The sequence below is a fragment of the Lipotes vexillifer genome, unplaced genomic scaffold, assembly GCF_000442215.2.
Source record: "Lipotes vexillifer unplaced genomic scaffold, Lipotes_vexillifer_v1.1 scaffold951, whole genome shotgun sequence".
NCBI lineage: Eukaryota > Metazoa > Chordata > Mammalia > Artiodactyla > Lipotidae > Lipotes > Lipotes vexillifer.
Window position 1 is genome coordinate 1,258,511 of NW_006793664.1, and position 13,933 is coordinate 1,272,443.

At 37.4% G+C, this 13,933-nt stretch overlaps 1 protein-coding gene across 1 annotated transcript in view; it reads left to right on the forward strand.

Moving 5' to 3' along the window:
- The first annotated feature begins 548 nt into the window (after nucleotides 1–548).
- Nucleotides 549–13,933, forward strand: part of PRIMPOL (primase and DNA directed polymerase) — a 35,333-nt gene continuing 21,948 nt past the window's right edge. Inside the window, exons 1-4 of the mRNA XM_007466519.1 lie at nucleotides 549–787; nucleotides 2,728–2,825; nucleotides 3,713–3,842; nucleotides 10,104–10,251. Coding sequence (XP_007466581.1) covers nucleotides 608–787; nucleotides 2,728–2,825; nucleotides 3,713–3,842; nucleotides 10,104–10,251 — 556 coding nt within the window. The 5' untranslated portion in view covers nucleotides 549–607. The remainder of the gene's footprint in view (nucleotides 788–2,727; nucleotides 2,826–3,712; nucleotides 3,843–10,103; nucleotides 10,252–13,933) is intronic.

Sequence of the window (13,933 nt, forward strand, 5' to 3'; positions counted from 1 at the left end):
ACTGGTTATCCTCCCAACTAATAGTTGTTTGAGTAGAAAAGAAGGGCAGTGGGCAGGAAAAAGAGGAAAAGGGAGCTAAGAACTAGACAGTGGTGCCTAGAAGTGAATTCTATACTAAGAAATAATAGCACTGGAATGATGCCCACCGTCTAGGTGAGGTACATAGCACTTGATGCAACAAAATGATTATAATAAAAACCATAGTGATGCAAAAAACTCTTATATTTACATGAGGCGTTGGAATTTGCAAAACTTTCATGTCTTATGACATGTATCCTCAAGATAACGACATAAAGATGTTGATTCCCATTTTGCAGCTGATTACAATTTAGGGAGCTTCATTAACCTGTTCAAAACTGTAGCACTATTAGATGGAAGAGCCAGGGTCTAAAGATTTCTGATAACCAGCCCTGTCCTTGTTTCACAGCAAAACTTCATGCAAAACATAAACTATGAAGCAAAGAAATAAGCAGAAATGAGCTTTGAAGTTTTACCAAACAAAATACATTTTAAACAAAGAAACTGGCATCCATGTTTGTTTGTTTTAGTAGTAATTGACAGAGATCCTACCTGGGATAGGATTTAGTCTCCCCATACTTCTGAACCAATGAAGAGAAAATGGGAAGCAAGACTGAAGCAAATTGAAGAACGAGCATCCCATTATGAGAGGAAACCATTGTCCTTGACATACAGACCAAGATTGTCTAAGCCAGAAGAACCACCATCCATTTGGAAACTATTTCATCGGCAAACTCAAGCTTTTAATTTTGTTAAAAGTTGTAAAGAGGTAATTTTTCTCATCTTTTTTTTAGGGCTACTATACCTTAAGATTTCCAAAAAAAATCTGTTGTTTGTCTTCATTTCAGTCCACATATTTTACCAGAAGAATTTAATTGCGATATTTTGTACTATTTAGGAAAGATATCCATGAATCATTAACCATTTACTTTATATTAATAATGAAAAAAATGACATATCTAGTTCCAAATAGTTTAAAAAATTTGTAATGACATAGAAATGAAGCTATGCTTAGAGAAGTGATTGTATTCATAGACTGAAAAATAATAGAATGAGTGTAAGAGTTAAACTAAGATAATAGCCACTGAAATATCAGGAAATGAGTAAGTAGAGTGTGAGTTTTTTTTTTTTTTTTTTTGGTCTGCGTTGGGTCTTTGTTGCGCGCAGGCTTTCTCTAGTTGTGGCGAGTGGGGGCTCCTCTTCATTGCGGTGCGAGGGCTTCTCATTGCGGAGCACATGCTCTAGGTGTGCGGGCTTCAGTAGTTGTGGCTCTCGGGCTCTAGAGCACAGGCTCAGTAGTTGTGGTGCATGGGCTTAGTTGATCCGGGGCATGTGGGATTTTCCTGGACCAGGGCCTGAACCCGTGTCCGCTGCATTGGCAGGCAGATTCCTAACCACTGTGACACTAGGGAAGCCCGGAGCATGAGATTTTAAGGATGAAATCAGGGATTGGAGATTTGAATTTAAACAATCGCAAATGAAAATGTCTCAAATGTCATAGCTTAAAGTTAATAAGCCCTAAAACTTAAATCATAGTACCAAAGCACACATGTTTTTATCTTTCTACTGTCCCTTTTGTGCTTTGGAGTAGTAGAGTGGATTTATCATAATTTCCAACACGTTAGGAAAGTGGGAGGAAGAAATGCTTGCTACATGCTAGCCTCACAAAGGGAATGGTTCTCAAAAATAAACGAGCAGGTGTGTATTGCACATCTTTTTTTGTTGGGCACTGTGGGGAATATAAAGAAATATAACGAAAAGATGCGTCTATCCAGCATAAATCCAGCATAAATATATTGTGATTCTGAAAATTGATTATATATAAAAACTCAAAATGCTATAAGTTTTTAAGGAGGAGGACCTTCTTTCCCTGGTAAACAGAAGCTCACTCATATCTCATCAGAGTATTTTAGGAAATAGAAGGAAAGCCTTTTGTGTGCATTTTGTGTAACCCTAATTCAGGTATCAGAAATTAAAATACAGATTTGCTTAATCTTAACTTTAAAAAATGTATAGCTGTATGATTGCTGGATTTACCAATCATCAGTTTATAAAATTTATCTCGAGAAGATTTTTAATAGGGCCGGGTAGCTTAGTCTTTTTATGATTTCTCTCTTGAAAATGGAAGTTTAGTTCCTTTACAGGCTCAACAGCTACCCTTAGCTAAGTGGAAACAAAAGAACTTGTGTATATTCCTTTTCTATGAGGAACAATATAGTTACTTGTTCTGCATTTTAAAACTTTCCTTAAGCTTTTAAGATTTACATACAAATATATTTTTAAAAATGGTTCTCATGTATTTTTATATACTCTAGGAAATTTATTAACTTTAGTCCAAATTATTTACAATAATGTTTAGGTAGTTTTGAAAAATAAGTTCTTTTTCATAAACTGGCAGATAAAACTATAATAGAAAGTCAAACGAGTGACTGAAAAATGATTTTTCTTTCTTTTTTTCGTTTTAGTCTGGATGTTCTAATTGTTTCTGCCTTGAACATGTATTACCTGAGTGACTAAATATAAATAAATACAAATAACTAGATTTTGATTGGCATAGATTTAGTGATTAATTTTCTTGTTTTCAATAATACAAATGTTTCAGTTTTTGAAAATTTGAATGATAAAATCTTTATGAACATTTAATAGCTACAGTTGATTTTAAATTTGCATTTTACTAATTTTTTGAATATTATTTTTGGTTTTGTAAAGGACGTTCACGTATTTGCTTTGGAATACAAAGTGGGCGATGGACAACGTATTTACCTCGTAACAACGTATGCTCAACTTTGGTTTTACTATAAATCCCGGTAAGTAGCTTTTAAAGCACAACATGTTAAATTACATTTCCTTCATCTGGAAATGCTTGTGAAGTTAAGTCAGGCTGCCTTGGCTTTCATAGTTCTCAGTCACGCAGTTAGTTACTACTTTACTATTAGAATTGAATTCTGGAGTTTCCTTGTGATAGCAACACTGAATTACCTCACCAGGTGCTAGGAGAGAGAAATTGCCTGTGTTTTGAATTCCTGTACCACGTGATGACACAATTCCCACCATCACTTTTCTTTGTTCAGATTACTGTAAACCTTTTATTTGTATATGATGGCACTAAGCAGTTTATCATTTACTAATCAAGTCAGCATTTCTTCTTTATAACCCATCTTAAAGTCATACCTCTTGATACCAGTGAGAATGAAACTGCACATGTGAGCATTGAAAGCTCATTGAAGTCAGGTGATTCAGAATGTATGTAACCAGTTTTTAAAATATTCCTAATGAAAATATGGAACTTAAAAATTCTCATTAAAAAATTCATGGAGTCCCAAGAATATGTGATTGTGGGATCACAGTTTGAGAAAGTTCTTAAACAAAATTTGCTTCATGGTGATACAAAAACAAATGTAGAAGTGTTACCTGATATCAAAATTATCTGTGAATAAATAACAGTATGAAGTTGACTATATTTTCCAGTTATATAACGTTACAGAAAATGATTGTTAGATCTTGTTTGATGAAAACTCTTGATACTGTGTAGCGTAAACCTGTGGTAAGCAGTTGTTCACTTTATCTTGTCTTCATTATGTCATAGTTATCTGTCATTACATCACAGTTAATATACTATTGAGATACAAGAGCAACTTCTGTGATTTAAAAGGTATGAGATATAAACCTAACAATCTTGAATTATTCAATTCAGAAGAAATCTCTTACACTGCTATGAAGTCATTCCTGAAAATGCTGTGTGCAAGCTTTATTTTGATTTGGAATTTAACAGACTTGCCAATCCAGGAGCTGATGGGAAAAAGATGGTTGCATTACTCATTGAGGTAAATTACAGACTCAGGTTTTTCTCCTTATATCTACCTGTATATCTTTTCATTCACTCATTCAGTCATTAAATGAATCCAACCTATGTAATGTGTAGGTTCTGTGTTTCTCCTCCTTTTTCTTGTTACTCTTCCTTTTGACTTCGTTTCTTAATGCCACTTCTCTGAGTAAACTTCTGAAAAGGAGGAAGGTTCAGTTTATGTCCATATATTTCGTAATATTGCTGTATCAAAAAAAACTGAGAGGACTTCCTGGTGGCGAAGTGGTTAAGAATCCACCTGCTAATGCAGGGGACACGGGTTCAATCCCTTGTCCGGGAAGATCCCACATGCCGCGGAGCAACTAAGCCTGTGCGCCACAGCTACTGAGCCTGCGTTCTAGAGCCCATGCGCTGCAAATGCTGAAGCCCGTGTGCCTAGAGCCCGTGCTCCGCAACATGAGAAGCCACTGCAATGAGAAGCCCGTGCACCGCAACAAAGAGTAGCCACAACTAGAGAAAGCCTGCGCACAGCAGTGTAGACCCAATGCAGCCAAAAATAAATACATTAAAAAAAAAAACCCAAAACTGAGAAAGGTGGCAGTTTGGTAATTTTCTGTTTCTTAATTATATATTCTTTTACATTACAAATAGTTGACTCTGGTGAAGATTAGGTGAAGTAATTTTTACTGAAAAATTGAGTACTAAGATAAACTTCAAGAAAGTTTTGATTAAAATAGTATCAGAAGTTTAGAGCTGGCAGAAATTTTGGAAACTGTTCTGTCTTACATCATCATAAATGAGGAAGCTAAAGCCTAGAGAGACTTAATTCCAACTCCAGGTCCAACAACTAGTTACTGGCAAAACCTGGTCTAGAACTACAATTATCATTTGTCTTTGTTTTTCACAAAGAGAAAAAGTATAGTTCTAGTATATATTTTTGATTTAGCAGTGTCAACCCATATTCCTTTTATTATTTAGTAATAAAAGGAATATGGGGGCTTCCCTGGTGGTGCAGTGGTTGAGAGTCCGCCTGCCGATGCAGGTGACATGGGTTCGTGCCCCGATCCGGGAAGATCCCACATGCCGCGGAGCAGCTGGGCCCGTGAGCCATGGCCGCTGAGCTTGCGCGTCCGGAGCCTGTGCTCCGCAAGGGGAGAGGCCACAACAGTGAGAGGCCCATGTACCGCAAAAAAATAAAAAAAATAAAAAAAAGGAATATGGGCTTGTGCAACTAAGCTCTATTAGGTTCGTTTATAAAATCTTTTAAGATTGTATTAAGGTGTACTAAAATTATATTGACTATTATTTGGACTCAGAGTAGGTATTAACATTAACTATTTTTTGTTTTAGATGTTAGCTGTAGATGACTCATTTTATAATGTTAAAAATACATCCAAATTAAAATGTTTTTGATTAAAAATATCTGCTGATTTTGTCGGATCTCTACATGTTTTATTTTAAATTTATTTGAAAAATGTATGCAAATACTGTTTTTTAAAAAATCATAATGTCAGCTTTCTCCTGAGTTTGAAGCAAAAGAAATATACATAAGTTCCCCCCAGCCCTCCCAGAAAACAACAGAAAAGTTACGTTTTTCTTAAGATAGCCATTGGACCCTGAAAAATAAATGTTTTATTTCATTATAGTTGGTAAGTTGTATTTAATTTTTAACCTTAATTACGTTTTTAATAATCCATAGATATTGACTCTTTTCTAGTGTATGATACACTTCTACAGTCTAAGGTAGGATTTGTTATGTGGGCTCTGTGTGGCCAACAAGGAATGAAGATTCAGAGATTTTCACTGGCACTTTAATATGGTGATACTGTTAAAAAAGGAGTATTAGTACTTCATTGTATTAGAAACTAGAAACTTATCCCTAATGGAATCAACATTAGTGCAAATCCCATTTGTAACAAGAATAAACACTGGTATGGCAAAGATCATGTAGGTGTTTAAATTTTTTTCCTCCTAATTCTTTATACAATCTTATCCAAATTAGTCTTGAACAACTCATCTTTAACATCAACAAAAGTTGGAAAAAGTTGTAGAAATCTGAGTTTAAAATTATACAGCATTTTAATTTAACACGCTCATGTTGGTAGAGAAGTTATTAGGATTATTTTACTTAATGTAACCTTTATAAATGATTATATTGAAATTAATTTCATTTACTGGTTCCTTTGTATGTAACAAGTGTATAATACAATAAGTACTTTTCCTTTAGCATCTCTGTGTGAGGAGGCATAGGTTAGCTGTTATCATAACAGATGGTTAATAAATAACTGGCCAATAATAACTAGTGATAATATGTAATGCCCTTTGATACTTTGACAATTTTTAACTGACAATTCCAGTAAGCCACTTCTGCCAGATGGAATGACTTCTGGTGCTAAAGCATTTTATAAAACTACGTTGACAGGTAACATTGCTCAAATAATCATATATTTTTAACTTCTGGATTTTACAACTTAAATATTTAAATAAATTAAAAACTTTTAAAGTTGAGGTATAATTGATTTACGATATTATATTAGTTTCAGGTGTACAACAGTGATTCAAAATTTTTACAGACTATACTCCATTTATAGTTATTATAAAATATTGGCTATATTCCCTGTAACTTAAAATTTTATTTAAAATTTAACTTGGGAAAAAGAACTTAAGGGGACTATGATTACTTTTATTATCTACAGTTATTACATTTATTCTGTATAGCTCCAAAGTACATAACTAGACTTTATTCATTTATCAAAATTTTTTCAGCCTCTTAGTGTCAGTGTGCCTAGGCATTAACAATACAATGGCTAGCCCAAAGAGACATGATTTCTGCCTTCACAGAATTTATCATGTAATGGAGGATAATAAGTTAGGATGGATTTAGCTGCCATAATAGAGACCTAAAATTAAAGGGGCATAAACAAGATAGAAAGTTATTTCTTTCTCATGTAACACCTGGATGTGACTCCATTGTATTAGGGGACTAGGCCTGTTGCTTTGCTCTTCCTAAGATGCCATTATTTACATTGTCCAAGATGGCTCAGCATCGCTGTGTCTACATTTTAGACAGTAGAAAATGGGGAAGGAGTGAGCATGCCCCTTTCCTTTAAGATTATAATGTAGAAGTGGAATATTTTCCTTCTGCTCACATCCTGTTGGCCAGAACTTAATCACGTGGCCACACCTTACTGCAAGGGAGTCTGGGGAACATGGTCTTTATTCTCAATGACCTCATATCTAGCTAATAATCAGGGTTCTATTTCTACAGAAGCAGGAGAGAACAGTTCCTGAGGGATATTCTCTATGATATAGAGGAAACCTATCAAAATAATCACAAAAATTGCAGCTGTGTAAGTACTACAAATAGAGGTAGAATATATATGGGGCAATTTGATGAGATAAGGAAATTGAGGAAGCCTCTGAGAAAGAATTTACTGAAGAAGAGTAGGATGAGAGAGCATGATGGGAGGTGGTATGCTGTAATACCACAATGACATTAAACACAATTTACTGCATAACTATTTGGTATCTAAGTGTTTGGCAGTGTACAGACATTTTTGCTAATTCCACGATAACCCTGTGTGGTGTCTTTTTGTTTTTTTTTTTTGCGGTACGCGGGCCTCTCACCGTTGTGGCCTCTCCCGTTGCGGAGCACAGGCTCCGGACGCGCAGGCTCAGCAGCCATGGCTCACGGGCCCAGCTGCTCCGCGGCGTGTGGGATCCTCCCGGACCGGGGCACGAACCCGCGTCCCCTGCATCGGCAGGCGGACTCTCAACTACTGCGCCACCAGGGAAGCCCTTTTGGTTTTTTTTTAAACATCTTTATTGGAGTATAATTGCTTTACAATGGTGTGTTAGCTTCTGCTTTATAACAAAGTGAGTCAGTTATACATATACATATGTTCCCATATGTTTTCCCTCTTGCATATCCCTCCCTCCCACCTCTCTAGGTGGTCACAAAGCACCGCGCTGATCTCCCTGTGCTATGCGGCTGCTTCCCACTAGCTATCTATTTTACATTTGGTAGCGTATATATGTTCATGCCACTCTCTCACTTTGTCCCAGCTTACCTGTCCCCCTCCCTGTATCCTCAAGTCCATTCTCTAGTAGGGCTGCATCTTTATTCCCATCTTGCCCCTAGGTTCTTCATGACCTTTTTTTTTTTAATATTCCATATATATGTGTTAGCATACTGTATTTGTTTTTCTCTTTCTGACTTACTTCACTCTGTATGACAGACTCTAGGTCCACCCACCTCACTGCAAATAACTCAATTTTGTTTCTTTTCATGGCTGAGTGATATTCCGTTGTATGTATGTGCCACATCTTCTTTATCCATTCATCTGTCGATGGACACTTAGGTTGCTTCCATGTCCTGGCTATTGTAAATAGAGCTGCAGTGAACATTTTGGTACATGACTCTTTTAGAATGATGGTTTTCTCAGGGTATATGCCCAGTAGTGGGATTGCTGGGTCATATGGTAGTTCTATTTTTAGTTTTTTAGGGAACCTCCATACTGTTCTCCATAGTGGCTGTATCAATTTACATTACCACCAACAGTGCAAGACGGTTCCCTTTTCTCCACACCCTCTCCAGCATTTATTGTTTGTAGATTTTTTGATGATGGCCGTTCTGACTGGTGTGAGATGATATCTCATTGTAGTTTTGATTTGCGTTTCTCTAATGATTAGTGATGTTGAGCATCCTTTCATGTGTTTGTTGGCAATCTGTAAATCTTCTTCGGAGAAATGTCTGTTTAGGTCTTCTGCCCGCTTTTGGATTGGGTTTTTTTTTTTTTGATATTGAGCTGCATGAGCTGCTTGTAAACTTTGGAGATTAATCCTTTGTCAGTTGCTTCATTTGCAAATATTTTCTCCCATTCTGAGGGTTGTCTTTTGGTCTTGTTTATGGTTTCCTTTGCTGTGCAAAAGCTTTGAAGTTTCATTAGGTCCCATTTGTTTATTTTTGTTTTTATTTCCATTTCTCTAGGAGGTGGGTCAAAAGGGATCTTGCTGTGATTTATGTCATAGAGTGTTCTGCCTATGTTTTCTTCTAAGAGTTCGATAGTGGCTGGCCTTACATTGAGGTCTTTAATCCATTTTGAGTTTATTTTTGTGTATGGTGTTAGGGAGTGTTCTAGTTTCATTCTTTTACATGTACCTGTGCAGTTTTCCCAGCACCACTTATTGAAGAGGCTGTCTTTTCTCCACTGTATATTCTTGCCTCCTTTATCAAAGATAAGGTGACCATATGTGTGTGGGTTTTTCTCTGGGCTTTCTGTCCTGTTCCATTGATCTATATTTCTGTTTTTGTGCCAGTACCATACCCGTGTGGTGTTTCTTAGTACCTTCGTTTTGCAAAAGAGAAGACTGAGGCTTCAGAAGTGTCTTGTCCTGTGGCTGCACAGCTGATGCTTTTAAGCAGTTACGTGTGCCAGCATTGGGCCAACTCTTTACTCCCATTTTCTCTTTGCTTCCTACAACAACCTGAAATATTAGGTTCTATTATTATCCCATTTTGCATTTGAGGAATGTTAGGTTTGGACTTGACTAAAACGACAGAGCTGGTAAGTGGCAAAGCCAGAACTTAAACCTTTCTGACTCCTAATCGTGTGCTCGTAACCCTGCGCTTGCTACCTTCCTATAATGCGTAACTGCTTTCATTACTAGCATCACCTAGCCCTCGAGGCCACATTCTTGGACGTAGATTTGGGCTCAGTGTGCATGAGGAACTTTCTGAAAACTAAAACTATAAACAATGGAATTGTGACTTTTTAACTCATAGATAATATTTAAAGAGATGCTTAGGACTTCCCTGGTGGCACAGTGGTTAAGACTCTGTTGCTCCCAATGCAGGGGGCCTGGATTCGATCCCTGGTCAGGGAACTAGATGCCACATGCATGCCGCAGCTAAGGAGCCCACCTGCCGCAACTAAGACCTGGTACAACCAAACAACAAATAAACAAATAAATACATAAATAAGATTTATAAAAAGAGGTGTTTAAAAAGAAAGATTCTGATTTTAGAGATTAATGTATAAGATAAATTGAATTCTGAGAGGCCTTTAACCCTGAGAGCCTATGCATTTTTAACATAAACATGTATAATAATTTAAATATGTATATTTCAGTACATAAGTAATTCAGTAAAATTGTTATGTAATAATCTGATATCAAAATAAAAAACAGATTAGACTTATACCAAGATATTTGAATTTTGCTTATGGAAAAATTTTAAAACAAAAACCACTAATTATTGATGTTTTACTTGTGTTTTCAGCATGTTTGTAAAGCACTTCAACAGTTTTACAGGGTTAGTTGTTCAGCTGAAGATGTTCTCAACTTGGATTCTAGCACCAATGAAAAATTTAGCCGCCATTTAATATTTCAGCTCCATGAGGTGGCATTTAAAGATAATATTCATGTTGGTAAGTGTACTGTTTTTTTTAAAAAGTCACAATTATATTAAAAACTTATGCTTTCCTTTCCTCTTAAAGTTTTTTATTTGTCAGGTTTTATGGTCATTAACCTGTCCTAAAAAAATGAGTCATGATTTTTCATGTTTTCAGGATTGGCCTTTAGTTCTAGATCTGTCTTCCTATTCTAGATTTTAGACACATTAATGTACTCAGGATATCCTTGTCATTAGTGCCTCTTGCTGTAGATACTGGGATGGCCATTCATGTCCTGGTTCTGGTTTCTCTTCCAACAGGAGTCCTTTCAGAAGTTTTCTGGGTAATGCAGGAGAGGCCTAATTCAAGTCTTATCTGTGATGCCTCAGATCTGGATTTCTGACCTTCGCTTTAGCCTTGCCTTAGCTTTTAGTACATGAGAACTGGGCTTGGGTTCCAGGCCACACTCATGAAGCCTTATTTATTGTTCCAGGCCAAACCTTAGCGTTGGAGAGAAGTGTAGATATGTAATCCTGAAAGTGTAACCAGAGGATTAATTCCAGGACTGGACATTTAGAGATATAGGCCCAGGTATAAAATGAAGTCAATCCAAAGGGGAACAGATAGGCAGAAAGGGAACACTGAAAACCAAGGTCTGAATAAAAGCAAAAATCCTGAGTGTATATCAGAGCAGGGGTAGGGCAAGCAGATGATTGACTGAAGTTCAGGTGACAGGCAATCCATTTCAGAACAAGTGCCTGACAGTTTCCAGAGTACCAAAGGCAAAAGGCATGAACATAGTCACTAAAAGACTGGCATAAAAGTCAACGTCTAATTGCTAGATTAGGGTAACACTAGGTCACAGTGGCCTCATGTGCTGTACCTAGGACTCCTTATTATCTCCCCATTTTCTGTTAGCTTAGTTGGACATTTCTTCTCTGTCTCTTTCTTTCATCCCTTGGATATTTGTAATTGTTGAATCTGTCCTTGTCCCTTTGTTCACTCCGTCTGTAACCTTAATGATCATCCACTGTCATGGCTTCAGTTCCCATCTGTGTGTTGATGACTCAAGTCTTTATCTGCAGCCAAGACAGTTCTCCCATTAAACATCCCCACACAGACACTTGAAACTCAGTGTGTCCTAGACCAGTCTCCTCATCTTTTCTCCCAAACTTGCTCCTTCTCCTGTGAGGTGTATATCCGAGTGGTATGACCATTCACCCAGTTACCCAAGTGGAAATGCTGTGTCTTGCTTACTTCTTTAGTCAGCTAGCTAGAGTGATCTGATCATACTACTGTGTGCCTCAATCCCTTCCAGGATTATTCCTTGCCTTCAGGGAAAAGTCCAGGTGTCTTAGTTTGCATGATGAGGCCCGTTGTGCACTGGCCTCATCTCTCACCACTTGGCACTTCTAACTCTGTCCTTCACTTAGCTCCCATGGGGGCCACATTTTCTCTAGTCCTTAGGCTTCTTCACTTTTTGACGCTGCTATCTGACCAGTTCACCTGGTCTGTTAAGACTCAGTTTAGGTATTGTCATCTGAGAAGCCTTTTCTGTCACATCCCAAAACCCTGAGACTTAGGTTCGTGTTCCCTCTGGGCTGCAGAGCGTGCCCAGTGCCTATCATGCCAAAGTGTTCACCACTTCCTGGGGTAATTTCTTGTTTTGTCTTCTCTATTCTACTTAATGTTTCTTTAGGGCATGGATTGTTTCTTATTCACTATTGTATTTCCAGAGCTTATCAGATAGTAATGTCTTTATCAGTAATAATAATATAACAGCAGCAGCAGCTACCATAAATACAAGAAGTCATTTAATATTTGCTGAATGAATGACTGAATGTTAGGTGGCTCTGCTGTCTGGTGCAGGGGGTAGAGTCCTAAGCAGGGATTTCTTTGATTCCTGTTTACTCCTCGTGGTCTGCTCTGGCTCCTAGCCACGAGGTTGAGCACGGAGATTTGCTGCTAGGCGGAAGAGGAGAGTGGAAATTTGACGGGTAATTAGCAGTGTCTCCTACTGACCTTGAAGCCGGGCTTTAAATCAGATTCCATCAGGCAAAGGTAAGAAAGGCTTTACTGTCAGAGCAGCGTAAGCAAAAGTATAGAGGTAAGAGTTCATGACTAATTTGGGGAGCAGCTAGTGTGGCTGGAGTGGGAGACATGGTCAGACCTGGTAAACGGGATGCCATCTGCGGCTTCGGTCCTTCAGAATTATGAACTGTCAGAACCAGAGATGCAGAGATTATGAAATAGTCCAGATTCGCCACTTTGGTTCCCCTCCCTCAATGTATCTCTTGGTGACATTTCCACTTCCTTTTGTCAACCTTTCAGAAAGAGGAATTAGGAAGTGTAACATTATAGAATGTTAGCAAGATGTACAAATTTGATCTCCTTGAAATACTTTCCTACCAGCCTGCCATAGAACCTGAAATTTCTATGATTGATACGTTCTTTTGAGTTATTCCCAGCCAATAAAATTGTCCCTGTATTAATGATGAGGTGAGGGTGATACTATTGGGAAGGGCAGCAGAAAGCAGAGTAGTTTGCTGGAGCCGGTGTTAGTATTAAGGTGGTTACACCGTCCATCGTCCATCGTCCTAGCCCAGCCTCCTAAGCACAGTCTTGGCAACTGGTTCTGCAGCCACGCCTTCTTGGTGTCAAGTAGGTGTAATTTTACATTTCCAGGAAAATTTACTTTATCAGTTTATGTTTGGACTGCTTTATTGTCCTTTGATATATCATGATTTCTTTTTACTCAGTATTTACCTTATTTCCCTCATTCCAGAGATAATCATGTCTATATATGATTGCAAGGATCAAATTCTTTTGCTTTCATTTTGATTTTTAGTTTTAGAAGATAGTGGATTTGTTTCTTAGAGGAGGGAAGTAATTAAGTCTAATTTGGAGAAAGAATTTTGAACTTAGAGCATGTGTATCTTATGATTTAAGGGTTCAAGCTGTCTGGTAAATAAAGTGACAAACCCAGACTGTACCAATTTTAAAGACTAAAATTAAGTTTTTCTTATAGTAGTGCATTTCTCCAGTATTGTTATGCGTGAAGCAACTTAACCAGATTGTTATTTGATTTTATGATACAAATTATGAGAGTTGAAAGAAGCTCTGGATTGTCATACCATCTTTTCTGTGTAAAGATAGTGCCACTCATATTTAGAACTCTTAGAATAAATGTTGAAATACACTAGATGTATTTACTTGCTTTAGTTCTGGACTTTAGTTATTGGGCCACAACCCCGCTCATGACCAGTTATCGGGAGAGGCAGGAGGAGCAAGAACCTTAAACTAATGACTGTGAATGTCCAGGTTCTTGGGGCGCGTCATGCGAGTGAAGGAGAGGAGATAAGTCCTGAGAAATTTGCTGACGTCCCGACATAGGGAGAGTGTGGCAGCACTGTTTACTTGTGTAAACCTTGCATTCTTTAATCATTAATTGTGAATGTAAATTCTACTCAATTTGTATTCATTAAAATGGTGCTTTTTTGGTGACAGAGCATTTGGCCCAGGCCCATACTAGCAACATTGACAAATCGTCTCACATTAACCTTCCCTTCTAAGATGATTTGTTTATAAGTTACACCAAACTCCCCTGTCAAAGGGAATTTAAAAAGTAAAAGATTACACAAGAGGAAGGAAGTATAGGAGAGGTGTGTTACAGTTTATAATAACAGCTCAGTTTTTTTTTTTTTTTTTTTTTTTTTTT